This window comes from Melospiza melodia, chromosome 3 (assembly GCF_035770615.1).
Source record: "Melospiza melodia melodia isolate bMelMel2 chromosome 3, bMelMel2.pri, whole genome shotgun sequence".
Taxonomy (NCBI): Eukaryota; Metazoa; Chordata; class Aves; order Passeriformes; family Passerellidae; genus Melospiza; species Melospiza melodia.
In genome coordinates this window covers 38059882-38073897 of record NC_086196.1, presented here as the reverse complement: position 1 = coordinate 38073897, position 14016 = coordinate 38059882, and the positions used below count along the sequence as shown (strand labels likewise).

The following is a 14016-nucleotide window of genomic DNA, read 5'->3' as shown; positions in this document are numbered from 1 at the left end:
GACATATATGATTACATTTCTTAGCAATGAGGTGCATGCCTGAATTTACTTCAGCCAGACTCAGTTGTGTTACAACTCCTACTGAAGTGAGAGTCAGGGCTAAATTTGTTTTATTAATACTAAGTGGCTGGCAGGAAATACACTGACATGAATCCTGCAGATTATGCAAAGAAAGCACAAACTGATTCTGTAATAGCAACCAATTTACTGAAAGCATCACTTGCTATATATCTGGGTACTCAAGAAAATCAGTTTAACTCTTAGCAACAAATACACTTTGTCCAAGTTTGGGAGGGTTTTTTTTGGGTAGGTGAAAAGGGGGAAGTGGGGAAGTCATGTTGCTACTAATTTGATGTTGTGGTGAGCACCAGATACATGATCACACAGGCTTGAACAGCTGAATGAACTGGAACTACTCCACTACTTTTTGCAGTAAGCACAAAGTTAACTCTACTGCTCACCAGTATCAATTTTAATCTGACAATTAAGATGCCCCAGATCTCTACAAAAATGAAGGCGGGAAATTCCAGCTTTTACGCAGAAAATTTTCCATGTGCTCATATTCTAATGTATGAGGCAACAAAACAGTTTCTATTTCACTTTTTTATGGTGAACCATGATTAAGAAAGTTCAGATTTACCAGTTTTAGGGTTTCATTTTTATTTGTTAAGATTCACTTTTTCAAATCAGAATCAGAGCAGAAGGGAAACAGTTAAGAATTTTTCTTTCTGCATTTTTCTACTATACATCTCAAATGATGCTGCTTTTCAGCAGTGTGGCAGCAAGCTCTAAAATGACAGTATAATCTGAAAACTTTTCACAGCTTACAGAAGGTAAGAAGTGTTTCTTACTGTGTGAGCTTTCAGGTTGTCATGCTTTGTAAAATGGGTGCAATTTTCTTCTAAAATGAAATGTTAACTTTAGAAGAATGCACTGGAGGGAAGAATGCTATTCCTCAAGAGTAAAGATCTTTTTCTCTTCTCTATTTTTATAAAAGTAAATGGATAAAAATGACAGGTGTGTGCAAGCTAGTCTATACACAAACAAACTTGAGTTTCAAATGGGCAGGTTCAGCTGGAAGCCTAAATTTACCTATAAATATTAACCCTTACAAAGCAAGGGTTTATAAAAGAAAGATCCCATTTTAAACTAAAATGAGCACATCCCAAGCAATGCTGGAAGAACCCAGATCACGACCTCTCCTTCTGTTAAGTATGTTGATAATTCTGGTGACAGAAGAATGCTAGTGCAGGCCTATGGCACATTAATTTACTGATTTAGTTATATCCTACTCTGCCTGCAATCACCAGCACTCTTCTACACAATCCACTGGCAGTGTTTGAATGGGTGATTAAAAAACTCCACCAGTGTATGCGGATGCCAAAGCCAATTCCCATACTGAATCTGTCGAAACCCATACTTTCTTTTCAGTACACCTACCCACTATTAAAAATGTATTATATGCAGACCCTCGTATGGTGAGTCTGCAGAATCCTTCAGAGCAACACAAATTTATGTAGGAGTTATTTTCACATGAAAGGCAGTGGGTAGTTGCTTCTCTACATATCTTTAAGGATCTATATTTATACAATTACCTACTGTTCACTTCCCTGACTTCAGTGAAGAATTTGCCAATATTACACGTGTTACACAGATCTCTTTTGCTACAGGACAGAGTGTGCATACACAGGCAGCTAAAACTGCCAAAGTCCAATCCTTGGCAGAGGCTTGTAGAGGACACATTCCTTTGTCAATATTTTCTCCTGAAGGACTCTGGAGACCCCTCTCAACCAGCACCAGGGAGGTGTAGTACTGTTCAGGTGCATTCACTGTCATGTTCCTGGGTACCTATGGACAGTTAACAGCATTTTATGGGGTTTTTGTAACCTACTGTTCTACTCATGTTGCAGTGACCCTGCATGGTTTAAACCCTCACTTGAAATGCCTCTTTTAAAGAATTTTAGAACTATCTCACCACTGTCAGGGATGCACATTATATGCAGAACTGGTAGAGCAGAAGCATCCTTTTCCTGACATACCCAAGGAAGCCTCAAAACCTAACATTCATCAGTTCTTTCTCCCCATTTTCTCGTGCCTCACTTCCACATAAAACAGCTGAAAGAGAGGATCCACTTAGGAGGATCACAGGGATACCTTGAAGTGAATCAGAGACCATTCACCCCGCTTTTATTCTCTACTGGAATGGACAAGTTGTAGCACATGAAACAGCTTTGGGATTTAATGAAGCAATTCAGGCTGTTTTCAAGTGTAACGAAATGCCTGCAATCAATCGTTCCAGTCTATGTCAGGCTGCTCTTGAAGTCGATGAAGTTATCCAATCCACTGGCCTTCACAGGTAAAAAGGGATCAGCTCATTGGCAGCACTTATTTTTCTATCATTCCAAAGCTCTGTATTTATCCATGTCTAACTGAACCTTTTGGAGAGAAGGACATTCAGAAGAAACTGAAAGCACAAACTTTCTTCATTTATTTTTTCCAGTGTTTTACTCTGTCAATAATCTATACTTTATTTACACAAAAAAAATCTCCACATCTGTTCATGATGACTCCAGGATTTCCTATGCAGTTTATGCAATAAGTTCAGGAATACATTCTTGTTTGGTTGTAGAGGAAGCATTTGATGTGTTAGACAGCCCATGCAATTACTCTCCTGCTTTCCTCCAGAAAACTGCCCAAACAAGCAGTAACCCAAACATCACTACAAAGAAAACTAACAGAATTTTTGGTGTCACCCTTTCACAAATGTTTTTAAGAAAAAGATGAGACCTTGTGGGAACAAGTAACATCAGCTGCCTTCTGAGACTCAAAGTTGCTGTCAAATCAACATCCAAAGATATAAGTGGTGCATTTCATGCCATGCTGCCCCCTTGCTCAGGGGATTCTGTAAATGTCTGGGTTTTGGATGGTTAGATTTCCTCTCGTTTGACTGGCCTTCCTCTGTTTGCCCTAAGACATACTCTTTAACATATTACTTTGTAAAAATTGTTATCAAAGAATTATTGCTAATTTAAGTACACTTTTACATTGGGGAAAACCCCCTTTATATCCATGACAAGAATATGTTACATTATTATTCTACAGAGAAATTACGATCATTTCTACTTTCGAAAGAGAAGAACAACATATATATTCCTAATTATTAAAAAACAAAACAAAACAAAGCAAAAATGACCAGATGGGTATTTGCTCCCCATAGACCATATCATCTTAGGTCTGCATTTCCCTTTTCTATATATGTATATAGATTTTCTACGTGTGTGCATATATATAGATAGAAAGATAGATTATTTGGTTTTAGTACCACACATCTCTCTCAGGTTCTTCTTTACAACCTGTATGAGACTGATTAAACATTACTCATCTAAAAAATAGTTTTCTAAAAATGTACATGCATCAGGATCTTTTTTCAGCTCATAGTCTGGGTTATTTCAAAATAACCAAATGAAGCAAATTAGAAACAATTTTGGTTTAGACTGTGCCTTGAGAGCCTAATGGCTGTATTTTCAAATACACAATTCAAAATTAAAAATGTTTCATAAATATAAATGGCAACTTTTTTGTGGTGCTGAGTCTATAATTTAACTTTTGATGGTATTAGTTTCAATAGGGGAGAAGATTTCTCATTTTGTTTTGTTTTTCTTTTTCCCCCTAAATATCCTAGTAAAGACAAGTGCAGCAACCAGAGTGAAGTCAGTTGTGTGAAGGAGTTTGGGCCCAGGAACAGAAAAGGAATTGTTCTTAACAACACAGTCGGCATGCTTGGAAGCTGATGCGTTACAGAAAGGATGTTTTCTTCACAACAACTGCTGTTTTACCAGACAGCACACTTGCATGATGCACACAATTTTACTCTTTCTTATTTCAAAGTACTGTTGGGACAAATTTTGCCCTTGGATAAGCATGCTCAGGCCCCACTGAAGCCAGGCAGTGGAACTTACAGTCATGTGTCCGAGAGCAGAATTTGTACCCAGTGTTATAAAGAAAGAAAACTGTTTAGTAGACAAATAATAAAGAAAAGGAATTTACAAAACAAACAAGCAAGCATTAAAATATAATTAATTACAAAAAATAAACAAAAACCAATATAACCAGAGCCACTTACAGGGCTTGATGGAGTCTTTGGCCAGCCTGGGCTGCTAATGCTATCACTTTCATCTCCATGAAATGAGGAGATGCTAGCAGAGCTTGGGGACATTGGGGAAGGGACTGGCAGGTTGCCTGGGGTTGGGGGCTGAGAAATACCCTGAGAGCTGTAGCTATCCTGTGGTAGAGGAATACAAAAAAAAAAATATGACAAAGGCAGGGCAAACTTTATTAAAAACAAAAAAAATATACATCCAGTTTAACAGACTGACCAATTTTTATATATAAAATATATATAAACAGAGAGACACATACAGAAAACACACACATATATAAATATATTTATATATATATATATATATATATATATAAATATAAAAGGTATTAAAACAACATTGTTAATCAGTATAATTTGGAAAGTTTGCTGGATGCTTGGCTAAAGTCACTAAGCCACCATGCTTACTTCAAGCTCACATGAAATGCTAAGCATGGGTTTCCCGTTATGAAAGAAAGAAACAAAAACAAGCCGTTCGCCTTATTTAATCAAATAAGGCAGGAAAGCAAAATATGAAAGCATGTTGCTGCTGCAGCCAAAACAGGAAGCTATAACTGAAGGCAGAGAAAAATGGCTGCGAGGACTGAAACCAGGCAAGACCCTTCTCTCCCACCCACCTGGCACAGCCAAATGCCCATGCAACGTTTGGCTTGGGATGCTTTGCCCCCGCCAAGTTAAAATGCCGTAAGAACTAGTAACTTTCAGATCCACACAATGAAGAAAATAAAAGAAAATAAAAGAAAAAAAAAAAGAATAAAACCAAAAAGAAACAAATAGATTGCACGTGAATGGAAAGGCATGCAGGAAACAACAGAAGTGGGTAGGCCAAAACCAGGAGATGAAGGACAACACAGCAGACTTCTGCGGGCAGAACCAACACCACGTGCGGAAGGCGGTAAATACCTTTGACTTGCTCTCGGGCTGAGGGGCTCCTTCTTCTTTGCCATCTGCTTTGAGAGGAAGGGGAAGTTTGGACTCACCAGGTGTCATCATATCTGCAAGACCCATAGGTGCTAATCGAAAACAGGAGAAACAGTTAAGCATGACTATGTTTGGCTCTGTAGGAAAAAACATGCCTCCTGCTGCATGGTTGTGGTGCCACGGGAAGGAGAGGTTTTCCCACGTCTGTCCTGTTACTCTAGCAGCCAGAAACCTGGAAACCTCTTAGTTTAAGTGAGGAAAAAAAGTACAACGAACAAGTAGAGAATACAAGCACCATGCAACAGCAACCATCACTTAAAAGAGTAGAATTCATTCTTCATGCTGCTGGTGCTTTTCAACTGTCTCTGCATTGGACCACAACATTTTAACAAAATAAAGTCTGCTTTAATTACTGCACTCTCCCTTTAGCAATAGACAAATGTAAATGAAAACAATGCACATTCTCCTTGCCATGTTAAATCCAAGAAAAAACTTGAATTTTCCAATTACATCTGTAATAAGGCTGGTGTCCAGCAGATAATTCCTGCCCCTACTGACTTCAATATGAATGGCTCAGCCACTGTGAGCCTTAACTACAGAATTACAAGCTGTAAACCGTGCTCTGTTGGAGAACCAGCACTCAGCTTCTTCCTCCTGCCAAAACGAGGTGGGACTATAACGAACACATAAATGTCTTTCTCTGATAATGGCATGCAGTTGCTTCCCAGGGGTGCAAGGAGTTTAAGGGGTTTTTTTATTTGAAGATGCAAGTGCCAAGTATAGTATTACTGCTGCAGAGCTGCTGGGTTCCTGGATTTCTAGAAAGATGCAAGAAGAAATATTCAGACAAATAGACAGAAAATACTGGGTAGAGCAGATGCTAGGAGGTGCCACGACACTGAATCAATGCAAATAACCAGAAAACAGCAGCAAGACACCAGGTGATTCTTTGCCTACTGAAAACCATGTGCATAGCATTTGTGAAAGACTGGATAACCTTCTCTTTCTCTCTTTTTAATCCCCCTCATGCCCTTCTTTCAAATGATATGAGGTAAGAAAAATTCAGAATAGCCTAAAAGACAATAAAAAAGAAAAAATACATATCCCACATGTAAACATGCAAGAATCAGTAAAGCATCCCTGTCTTTACCAGAGTAGTGTGGCTCTCACAAAATGACAGTGCTGGCTTGCACCAGGCAGCAGGCACACTGCACAGCGAGCCAAAGATAGGAGAGGGAAAAGAAGCTTTAAAAATACTTCACAGATTGCCCACTACAAAATGATTATTGCACATATTCATGTATTACTATGTTTTAGAAAATAATTAGTTTTAATTACAGCAGTGAGAGCATGAGCAGGACTCTAGCGAATACGCTGGCAAGCTTTGCAGTGCTAATTTGCTAATATCTTTAGCATCACTGCAGGTTGAGACTCTGGCTCTGCCAAAAAAACCTACCCAGCCATGTGCCATGTGAGTTTACAACTGTATGCTCAATATTCAGCTTTGAACTGCCCGTGTTTTTCATGGGCACATTTTCTTGTTTTTTCAAAGCACATTTGAAGCCCAATCAAGCCCTTAAAGTCATCACAACACATAAATCATAATTGAGATTTAAAAAAAAACAAAAACTTGCAATAGTTCAGACTTCAAGAATTGGAACAAAAAGCCTTTTACAAGTGATGCAGCTGCACAGAAAAATCTATTGGGATCAGCTAAAAATGCTGTTATTTTTATGTATGTGTGTGAAATCTCAACAAAACAGCCAGTCAACATGCTACTGGGAAGTCAGCATCCACTAAGCATTTGATTTGTATGCATTTTGCCCTTATACTCTGCTTGAGGAGCTGGGGCAGCTTGTGACCATTCTCAAGTGAAGGATGGCAGCCTAACATGTTCTAGTTTTGAATTTGCATTAAAAAAAAAATGGTTATTTTTCTTTCAGAAATTTAAAAAAATACATGTACAAAATGGTCAAATATATGCCACAGTGTGGTTTCAAACTGGGATGCAGAACTGTTATACAAAATCCATTTTAACAGTTAACACATTTCATGCTGTGAAAGTGCTACAGAAGATGTCTTGGGTTTTAGCTTTGAAGCAAGCAAAGCTGACCCTTCCCCTGTAAAGCAATTTTAGAGAGGTCAAACAAAGCAAAGTTAATGATAACGCTTCTTCACCAGAATTCTGCATAGCTAAGTCCTCTGCTGGTATCTCACTTTTATCTAGTTGGCACATCATACTTCTCTCACAAAGAATTTAAAAACTGTGTCCACTTCTGGTAGCCCTGTTTCCATTAGAACTCCCTTATGGAATTCTGTTTCAGAGGGGTTTAAGTTAACACCTCATACAAAGGGCTACTAACTCCAGTCTGCAGATTACAGCACACATTCTGACTCCATTATTATGCTTAGAAATGTAAAAATACAGGCTCATTTTGGCTTTTGACTATTTCTTGTTGGCACATACATATGTAACTATGAGGAACTGGACACAATTATGAAACAAATAATAAAATTACCCAAATTCTGTTTCACTTTTTGTTCTTAATAATTTAGCTCAGCTACATTCTTTCTTTGTACCTCTAAGAGAAGAACTGCAAGCATTTTAGATTTAGGTTGTCTATTTTCCCTATAGCTTTTACCCAAGATGTTTCCACAGCTATTTTTCTGTGCTGTTGAAATGCTGTTTCGTAACTTCTTGCAAACACGCTCTCCAGCGATTTGTGAGAAGACATTCTTGCACTTTTTTTAGCTAAGCGGTACAGCGAGAACATTGTTTTGACCCTTTCTGAGCAGTGAAATACTGTTATTGTCACGAAACTGCTAAAATAAGACACAGTCTCTTTCTACACAGGTACTAATAATTCTGCCTGTGAAGTGCAGACCAAAGGAGAAAACATTGTAGAGAGGAGGATAACAGGGAAATCTTGACTCAAGAAGTGTTGTGGCGTACTGTGAATAGGTTTCAAGTACTAGCCTCTGGCTTATAAGAATTTAAGAGCTAGAATGATTTCAAAAAGCAAGTATAGGTCAAGGTCCTGAATTAGCTATTCCACACTGAATTTAATGTACTCAAAGGCAGATATTGACATGAGTAAAACTGCAGCAAAGAATTCTTTTTTGCTAAAGGCTGCTCTACCAGTCCCAGAAGATGATGAAATACTGTAGAAGCAGCAATATACAAACATTGTTTTTCTCTTTATTGCTAGTGTGATAACAAATCATGCTCTACAAAACAGAATACTCCCTCCTCTCTCCCTTGTAATGTAATACATTCCTCTCTCCCTTCCAACCCTAGCACTCTCCCTCTGTGAAAAAAAGAGAAGCAAAAGCAAAAGCAGTGAATTAGTGACTGTGGAGCCGACGAGAGAATCCCCACTGCTTTGATGCCCACTGAAAAAACAGAAGAGGGACAACAGCACTGCCCAGGGTCCTGCCATGAGTGATCCTCCAGCTCCGGGCACAAGTGCAGCCAAAGGTGGCTGGGGACCTTATCTGAAAAGGACAAGGGAGCCCCCAGGGATCTCAGTGCCACATTGCCTTTCTGCTGACAAGTGCTGTCCAAGGAATGACAAGTACAAGCAGTTTGGGATGTGGGCATTTCTATGCCAGGTGCTGCCTTGATTTACAGTCACTCAGTCATCACTTGTTTGGAGTATAGGTGATGGGACGTTTCAGCTGTTACCACCTACTGACAGCCTCCAGAAAGTTTGTCTAAATGTGCATTAATAGCTCCTACAAAGAAATGTATTACAGTAAAAAAAGACCCTGAAATAAATTGAGATATCAATTTTTCAGAAAAATGCAACAGAAAAATCCAAATAAAGTTTCTAAAAAATATTTCACCTGCATAAATATAATTGCTTTTCCTGATAGAGGTTCATCCAAATAAACATAAATCAAATATATAGCATATGTATGATTTTTAGTATAAAGAGTGTCCCTTTAATTCCCTTAGTGCAAATAATTTTTCCTAGAATCTCACATTTTATGTTAAGTATTATGATGTTGAAAGTTAATTGGGAGTAACAATATCCTGGAAAAGCAAGGTTTCAGTAAGACAGAGGTACTGAAAAAAGGAAAGTATCCTTAAGCAGTAAGGGAATTAATGCCTTTTTAATGGTTTGTTCATCTCCACAGATAGCAGAGATCCTGAATGCCAGTTTCTATGCAAGAACAATGGCGAAACCTGAGAGATATAAACTTCCTATTGCTTCTTTTTAAAAATAATTTTCACTAGAATTAACAAAGCTCACAGCATGAGCTATATATGGGGCTGTACATTTCCTGTTTATTATATGCATTTTTAAATCTGGAATTTGAAAAATAGGGGGAAAAATGTCTAAAATATATATGGGTAATGTGAATTCATACAATAAAAGGACAGCAGCAGTTTTACAATTTTTCTGAATGGCAGTTTGTTCCATAATTGTGAAGGGATTCTGACACCTTTTTCCTGAAGCTTTTGTTATTGTTATGGACGGAATACTCTATTAGAAGAATCTGTCTTCTTTGATCTTGTAATTTCTGTGTTCCTAAACCACTCTGCATCAGCAGAAGCTGGTGATCTGCTGTTTGATCCACAGTCACTGCTGGAGTATCAGGATGCATAACTGCAGCATGACTTTCCTTTCAATTGTGACATTAATTAAAAAAACCTAAAGACAAAAGGATTAACTGGTAATGAGGAGGTATGAACACTACTAAAAATGGGTGACAAAACCAGTGTTAGACATATGCTGAAGCTCCAACACCATATGAAAACAATTCCATCAGTTATCAGCAACCTTCTCCTATTTCACAGTAAAACCTGAAACTGCATTTTATTAAAATGAAAGACCTGCCCTCCTCCCTCACAACAGGCAACAAAACTGCCTCCTTCAAAACCCAGACAATGAACAAACTAACTTCACCTTATTGCTCCCCTTAGGTTTTCACTGGCCTCTACCTGAGACCACAGCTGTTGATGCTCAGTGTATGTGCAAGTTAACCAATGCCTTCACTCCAGCAGAAGCCACTCAGCTGCACTTGGTTTTGGCCCTCCACATTGACTGAACCCTGGTTTATCTGATAGATATGGGATTTTCTGGGGCAGGGAGGAAGAGGAAGCTAAGGAGCCACATAGCTGAATTGGTCTTCCTGCCACAGAAAATCCTGTTTTCAAGCTCCTATAAAGGTATCACCTATAGGTTCTCCACCTCATCAAATGCAGGGCCAGAGCTGTCCTTAAAGTGCACCCCCAGCTCAAGAAACGATAATTAAAAGTACTGTTATTTACACTTGTCTTAAGCTTCCATTTTTTTGACCCAAGCAGAAGGATGAGGTTTGGATATGGGGAAATTAAGCATTCCCACAGCACTTGCACTCAGCAATGTATTCACACCCAATTTTCTCTTTCTGGTGTTGTGTGTGTCCATCTCCTCCCCAACAGTGTCTCCTGGAGGCCTGTAAAGCAATTCTAGATGTGTGGCTGCTCCCACACAGACTGAAAGAGGTGCACTGCACTCCTCTAGCTCATCTCATACTTACTTTCCATTGGGTAATCTCTGAATTAATAAAACTGGAACAAAAGAAAACCTCACAAATGCACTGGCAGAAAAAACCCTGATAAATGTTTAAATTATTAAAAATCCAATATTTCAGAATGCATAACACAATAAAAAGAGTATGACTACCCCATACAAAAGACTGCTAGGATAAATGGTCTTGCATTGAACAGATTTCCACTGTATGAAATAACGAATGGCTGAATTATCTGAACAAAAAAACCTCTGTGAATCTTCCTTTAAACTGGTTATTCCTTAGGAATACATAAATCTTCTTAGGCAGGGCACTCTGCCATCTGTTTGCTGTTGGTTATTTTTGCAGCTCTGGGGGCCAACAGAAAAGGGTGGAAAAATTACTTCTGCTAATAGCAAAACAGAATTTATAGCACAGTTTCAATGCTCAGAAGTAATTTTATTTCAGCAAGCCAGACAAAACACATAACTACACAAACAAAACATAATATTACCTGGGACAGCTCTGGTGGGGAAAAAGCAAGCTATTATCTAATGCTCTTTTCAATAGCTTGTCCCTCTTCATCCAGATGGTGCAGTGTGCTGTCTGGGCTAGCCAAAAGCTTCCAGGCCAGAACTGGAAAAAGCCTTTTTGTTTGTTGGTTGGTTTTTTTTGTTAATTTCTCTCTCTTTTTAAAAAAATATTACTAATTAGCAGGTTCCTTTCTTCTGCTAACCAAAACTGTAACAATGTTCTTGAAATATAAGACACTGTTCAGTGTCTCAGCAGCTCCTGTGTAGGGGAAAGGAACTCTTGGACATACTAGACACTAGCATCTTACTGTGGCTATTTTCTTCCAAAGGCACCAGAACATATAGAATTGACAGGGAAAAAAGACAGCAAAAGATGCAAAGGATGAAAGAATTACACAGGCTCAGAGGGGTAGAGCAAAAGACGTGAAAAACCTGGCTCTTGGTAAGACACAATTTAGGTAGTAAGGCATTTCTTAAGAAATAAATAAAAGTAGAAACAAAAACAATTAAGAAACAACATCGTATTACCTTAGCACAACCTATTCAGCTTTCAGAAAAAACTTCAAAACCCCCAACATTTCTAAAAGGGATAATGTAATCAATAAGGCATGCACAGAAACTCCATGACTGGAATAAGTACTTGGGAGGATCTGCTTCAGGGTCATTGAAACTCCATCCAAACACAGCCCAATCAAAGAATTGATCTTTGCTGAAGCATTATCTTGAAGGAGGATAATTGTTAGGAATTCAAGCTGAATATGGACCATGAAGCACATTTGTGCAAAACTGTATTCACCTGTCTTCAGAGTCACACACAAAGCTACAAGCAATTCTGAACTCATAAATCATGATATGAAGGATAAATCCAGGAGCTACATTGAATATGCCTTTTTTTTTTTTTTTTTTGCAAGAGGAAGTTATGGTAAAATTTTATATACTGATACCAAATGAGGAAACGCTATAAAAATTTTGAAAACAGTAAATATGGCCTATGTTTTCCAAACAGAATATTATGTTAAGTGCTCACCTTACAGCATCTTCAAGTCAGAGCAAGTGCACATCTCTTTTTTTAAATGACTACCACATTAAATATCTGAAATTGCAACCTTAGCAAGTAAAATGGTGAAAACCAAGAGCAACCTCTTAAAACAAGAAGCTGTTCTCCTTTCCTGTCTTGCAGACACACACACAAATATACATATACTTGCTAGGCAACACCTACAGCAAGCTGAGTCCAAGAGATGCTGGAACTGTGCAAAACACCGTACTCATCTACGTGCTGTGCAGAAGAACTTAATGAAAAATGTATCTGTTACTGTACAAAAAAAACCTGAGCACCTTAGCCTGATTTCAAATCACTCCAAACTACCCAACAGGGGTGAATCAAATGAAGAAGGATGTTCCTCTGCCACCAGCCCAGGGCTGATCGTGCTGAGCAGGATTGTGGAGGAAGGTCACTGCTGGAAGGTTACTCACCATTACCTGCTGAGCTGTTCACCATGTTGGGTGCCATGCTGTAAGGAGGAGCCTGTGGGTTCATCAGGCCAGAGCTGTTGTTCATTGGCTGAGTGTAGGGGGAGCTGGAGCCCATAATCCCGCTCTGATTCATGGCAGGAAAATTGCCTTGCCTAGGAGGGGAAAGCACACATACAATATCTCATTACAGACCTCATTGCTGAAGATGCTGTGGTTTGTCACAGAGCACATCACCTATTGTTTGTAAGGAGAAAGCAGGTAATTAGTTCATTTTACCTACGTGGGGAGCTTTGAGTTAGTCTTGAGCTAATTATCATAGATGTGAAATAGAATTGGACTGAAGACTAATTTCAAGACATGTGCAGAGTCTTTCTATGTCACTATCAATCGGAAGAAAAATACAGCTCACATTATATACCCTATGAGTAGACAGCAATATGATCAGGAGCCAAAATTAGAATCTAGCATTGGCATAAAAAAAGCCCCAGCACATCCCCATTCTTACCATTTTGACCATGTAATAGCAATTCTCACCTGCCAGAGCTTAATAAACAGTGAAATGACCAAAAGAAAAATGGGTACTATAGATTCAGTTTCTGATTTCTGCATTTGTAGTTATTGTGTTGAACATGCATCATCCATGCCCAATCTTTCAAAAACCTCCATACATATTCCACTTCACTGAAACAAGAAACCTCACCAGAACTATTTTGCTTTTGAAAATTAATAGCATATTTGTATAATGCTTGTATAACTGAGACTTAAATTTGTCTCAAAAACTGCCCTAAATGAAGCCCTTGCATAATTCTCCACATGTTCAGACCAAGTATTTTGAAAGACTAAAACTTATCTACTTTTAAGTTCTAAGAAGTATCTAAGTATGCTTGGTACCTGATTTGTCAAACTCTATAGAAAAACTGATGCATAAGGAAGAAAATAATCTAATTCAAGTAAGCATGATAACCCAATGTAATGCATGATTTACCTTAAAAAATAACCTTTTATTCTTTTAATACATAAAACAATTACCTACCTTTTCTTAGTATAGTTGAAGACTGCGTGTATTATCATATGTATATGAGTAACACTTATACATATAAAATAATACATATGAATAAAAGACACAGAAAAATACTTGTATATTCATAGGAAAATACGTAGGAAAATACAAAACTCAGATGTCTTTCTTCAGTGTGCCCCCTGTACATTTCTGCTGCTTTTCCAAATAAAAGAAACAAGAAAGCAACCACCCTTTTACACAGCTTTAGTACCTGTTAACTTTTATTTCCTTACAAAAAACGAAGCACTTAATTTCATCCTACAGGAAGGGAAAGCTGAATGTCTGGGTAGCAAGATGAGAGTTTTGGTAGAAATTCTACTTTTAATTATTTTACAGTATTCAAATCAAAAAAGACAACTCCTAAATCA

At 38.1% G+C, this 14016-nt stretch overlaps 1 protein-coding gene across 3 annotated transcripts in view; it reads right to left on the bottom strand.

Moving 5' to 3' along the window:
- ARID1B (AT-rich interaction domain 1B) overlaps positions 1 to 14016 on the bottom strand; it is a 324913-nt gene that overhangs the window by 29136 nt on the left and 281761 nt on the right. For 2 of the 3 annotated variants that reach the window (XM_063151340.1, XM_063151343.1), the window contains 3 exons: positions 12595 to 12740; positions 5063 to 5172; positions 4124 to 4282 (listed from right to left, as the gene is read on the bottom strand). In XM_063151340.1, coding sequence (XP_063007410.1) covers positions 4124 to 4282; positions 5063 to 5172; positions 12595 to 12740 — 415 coding nt within the window. Of the gene's footprint in view, positions 1 to 4123; positions 4283 to 5062; positions 5173 to 12588; positions 12741 to 14016 lie in introns of all 3 variants that reach the window. The other variant, XM_063151341.1, reaches the window with a different exon arrangement.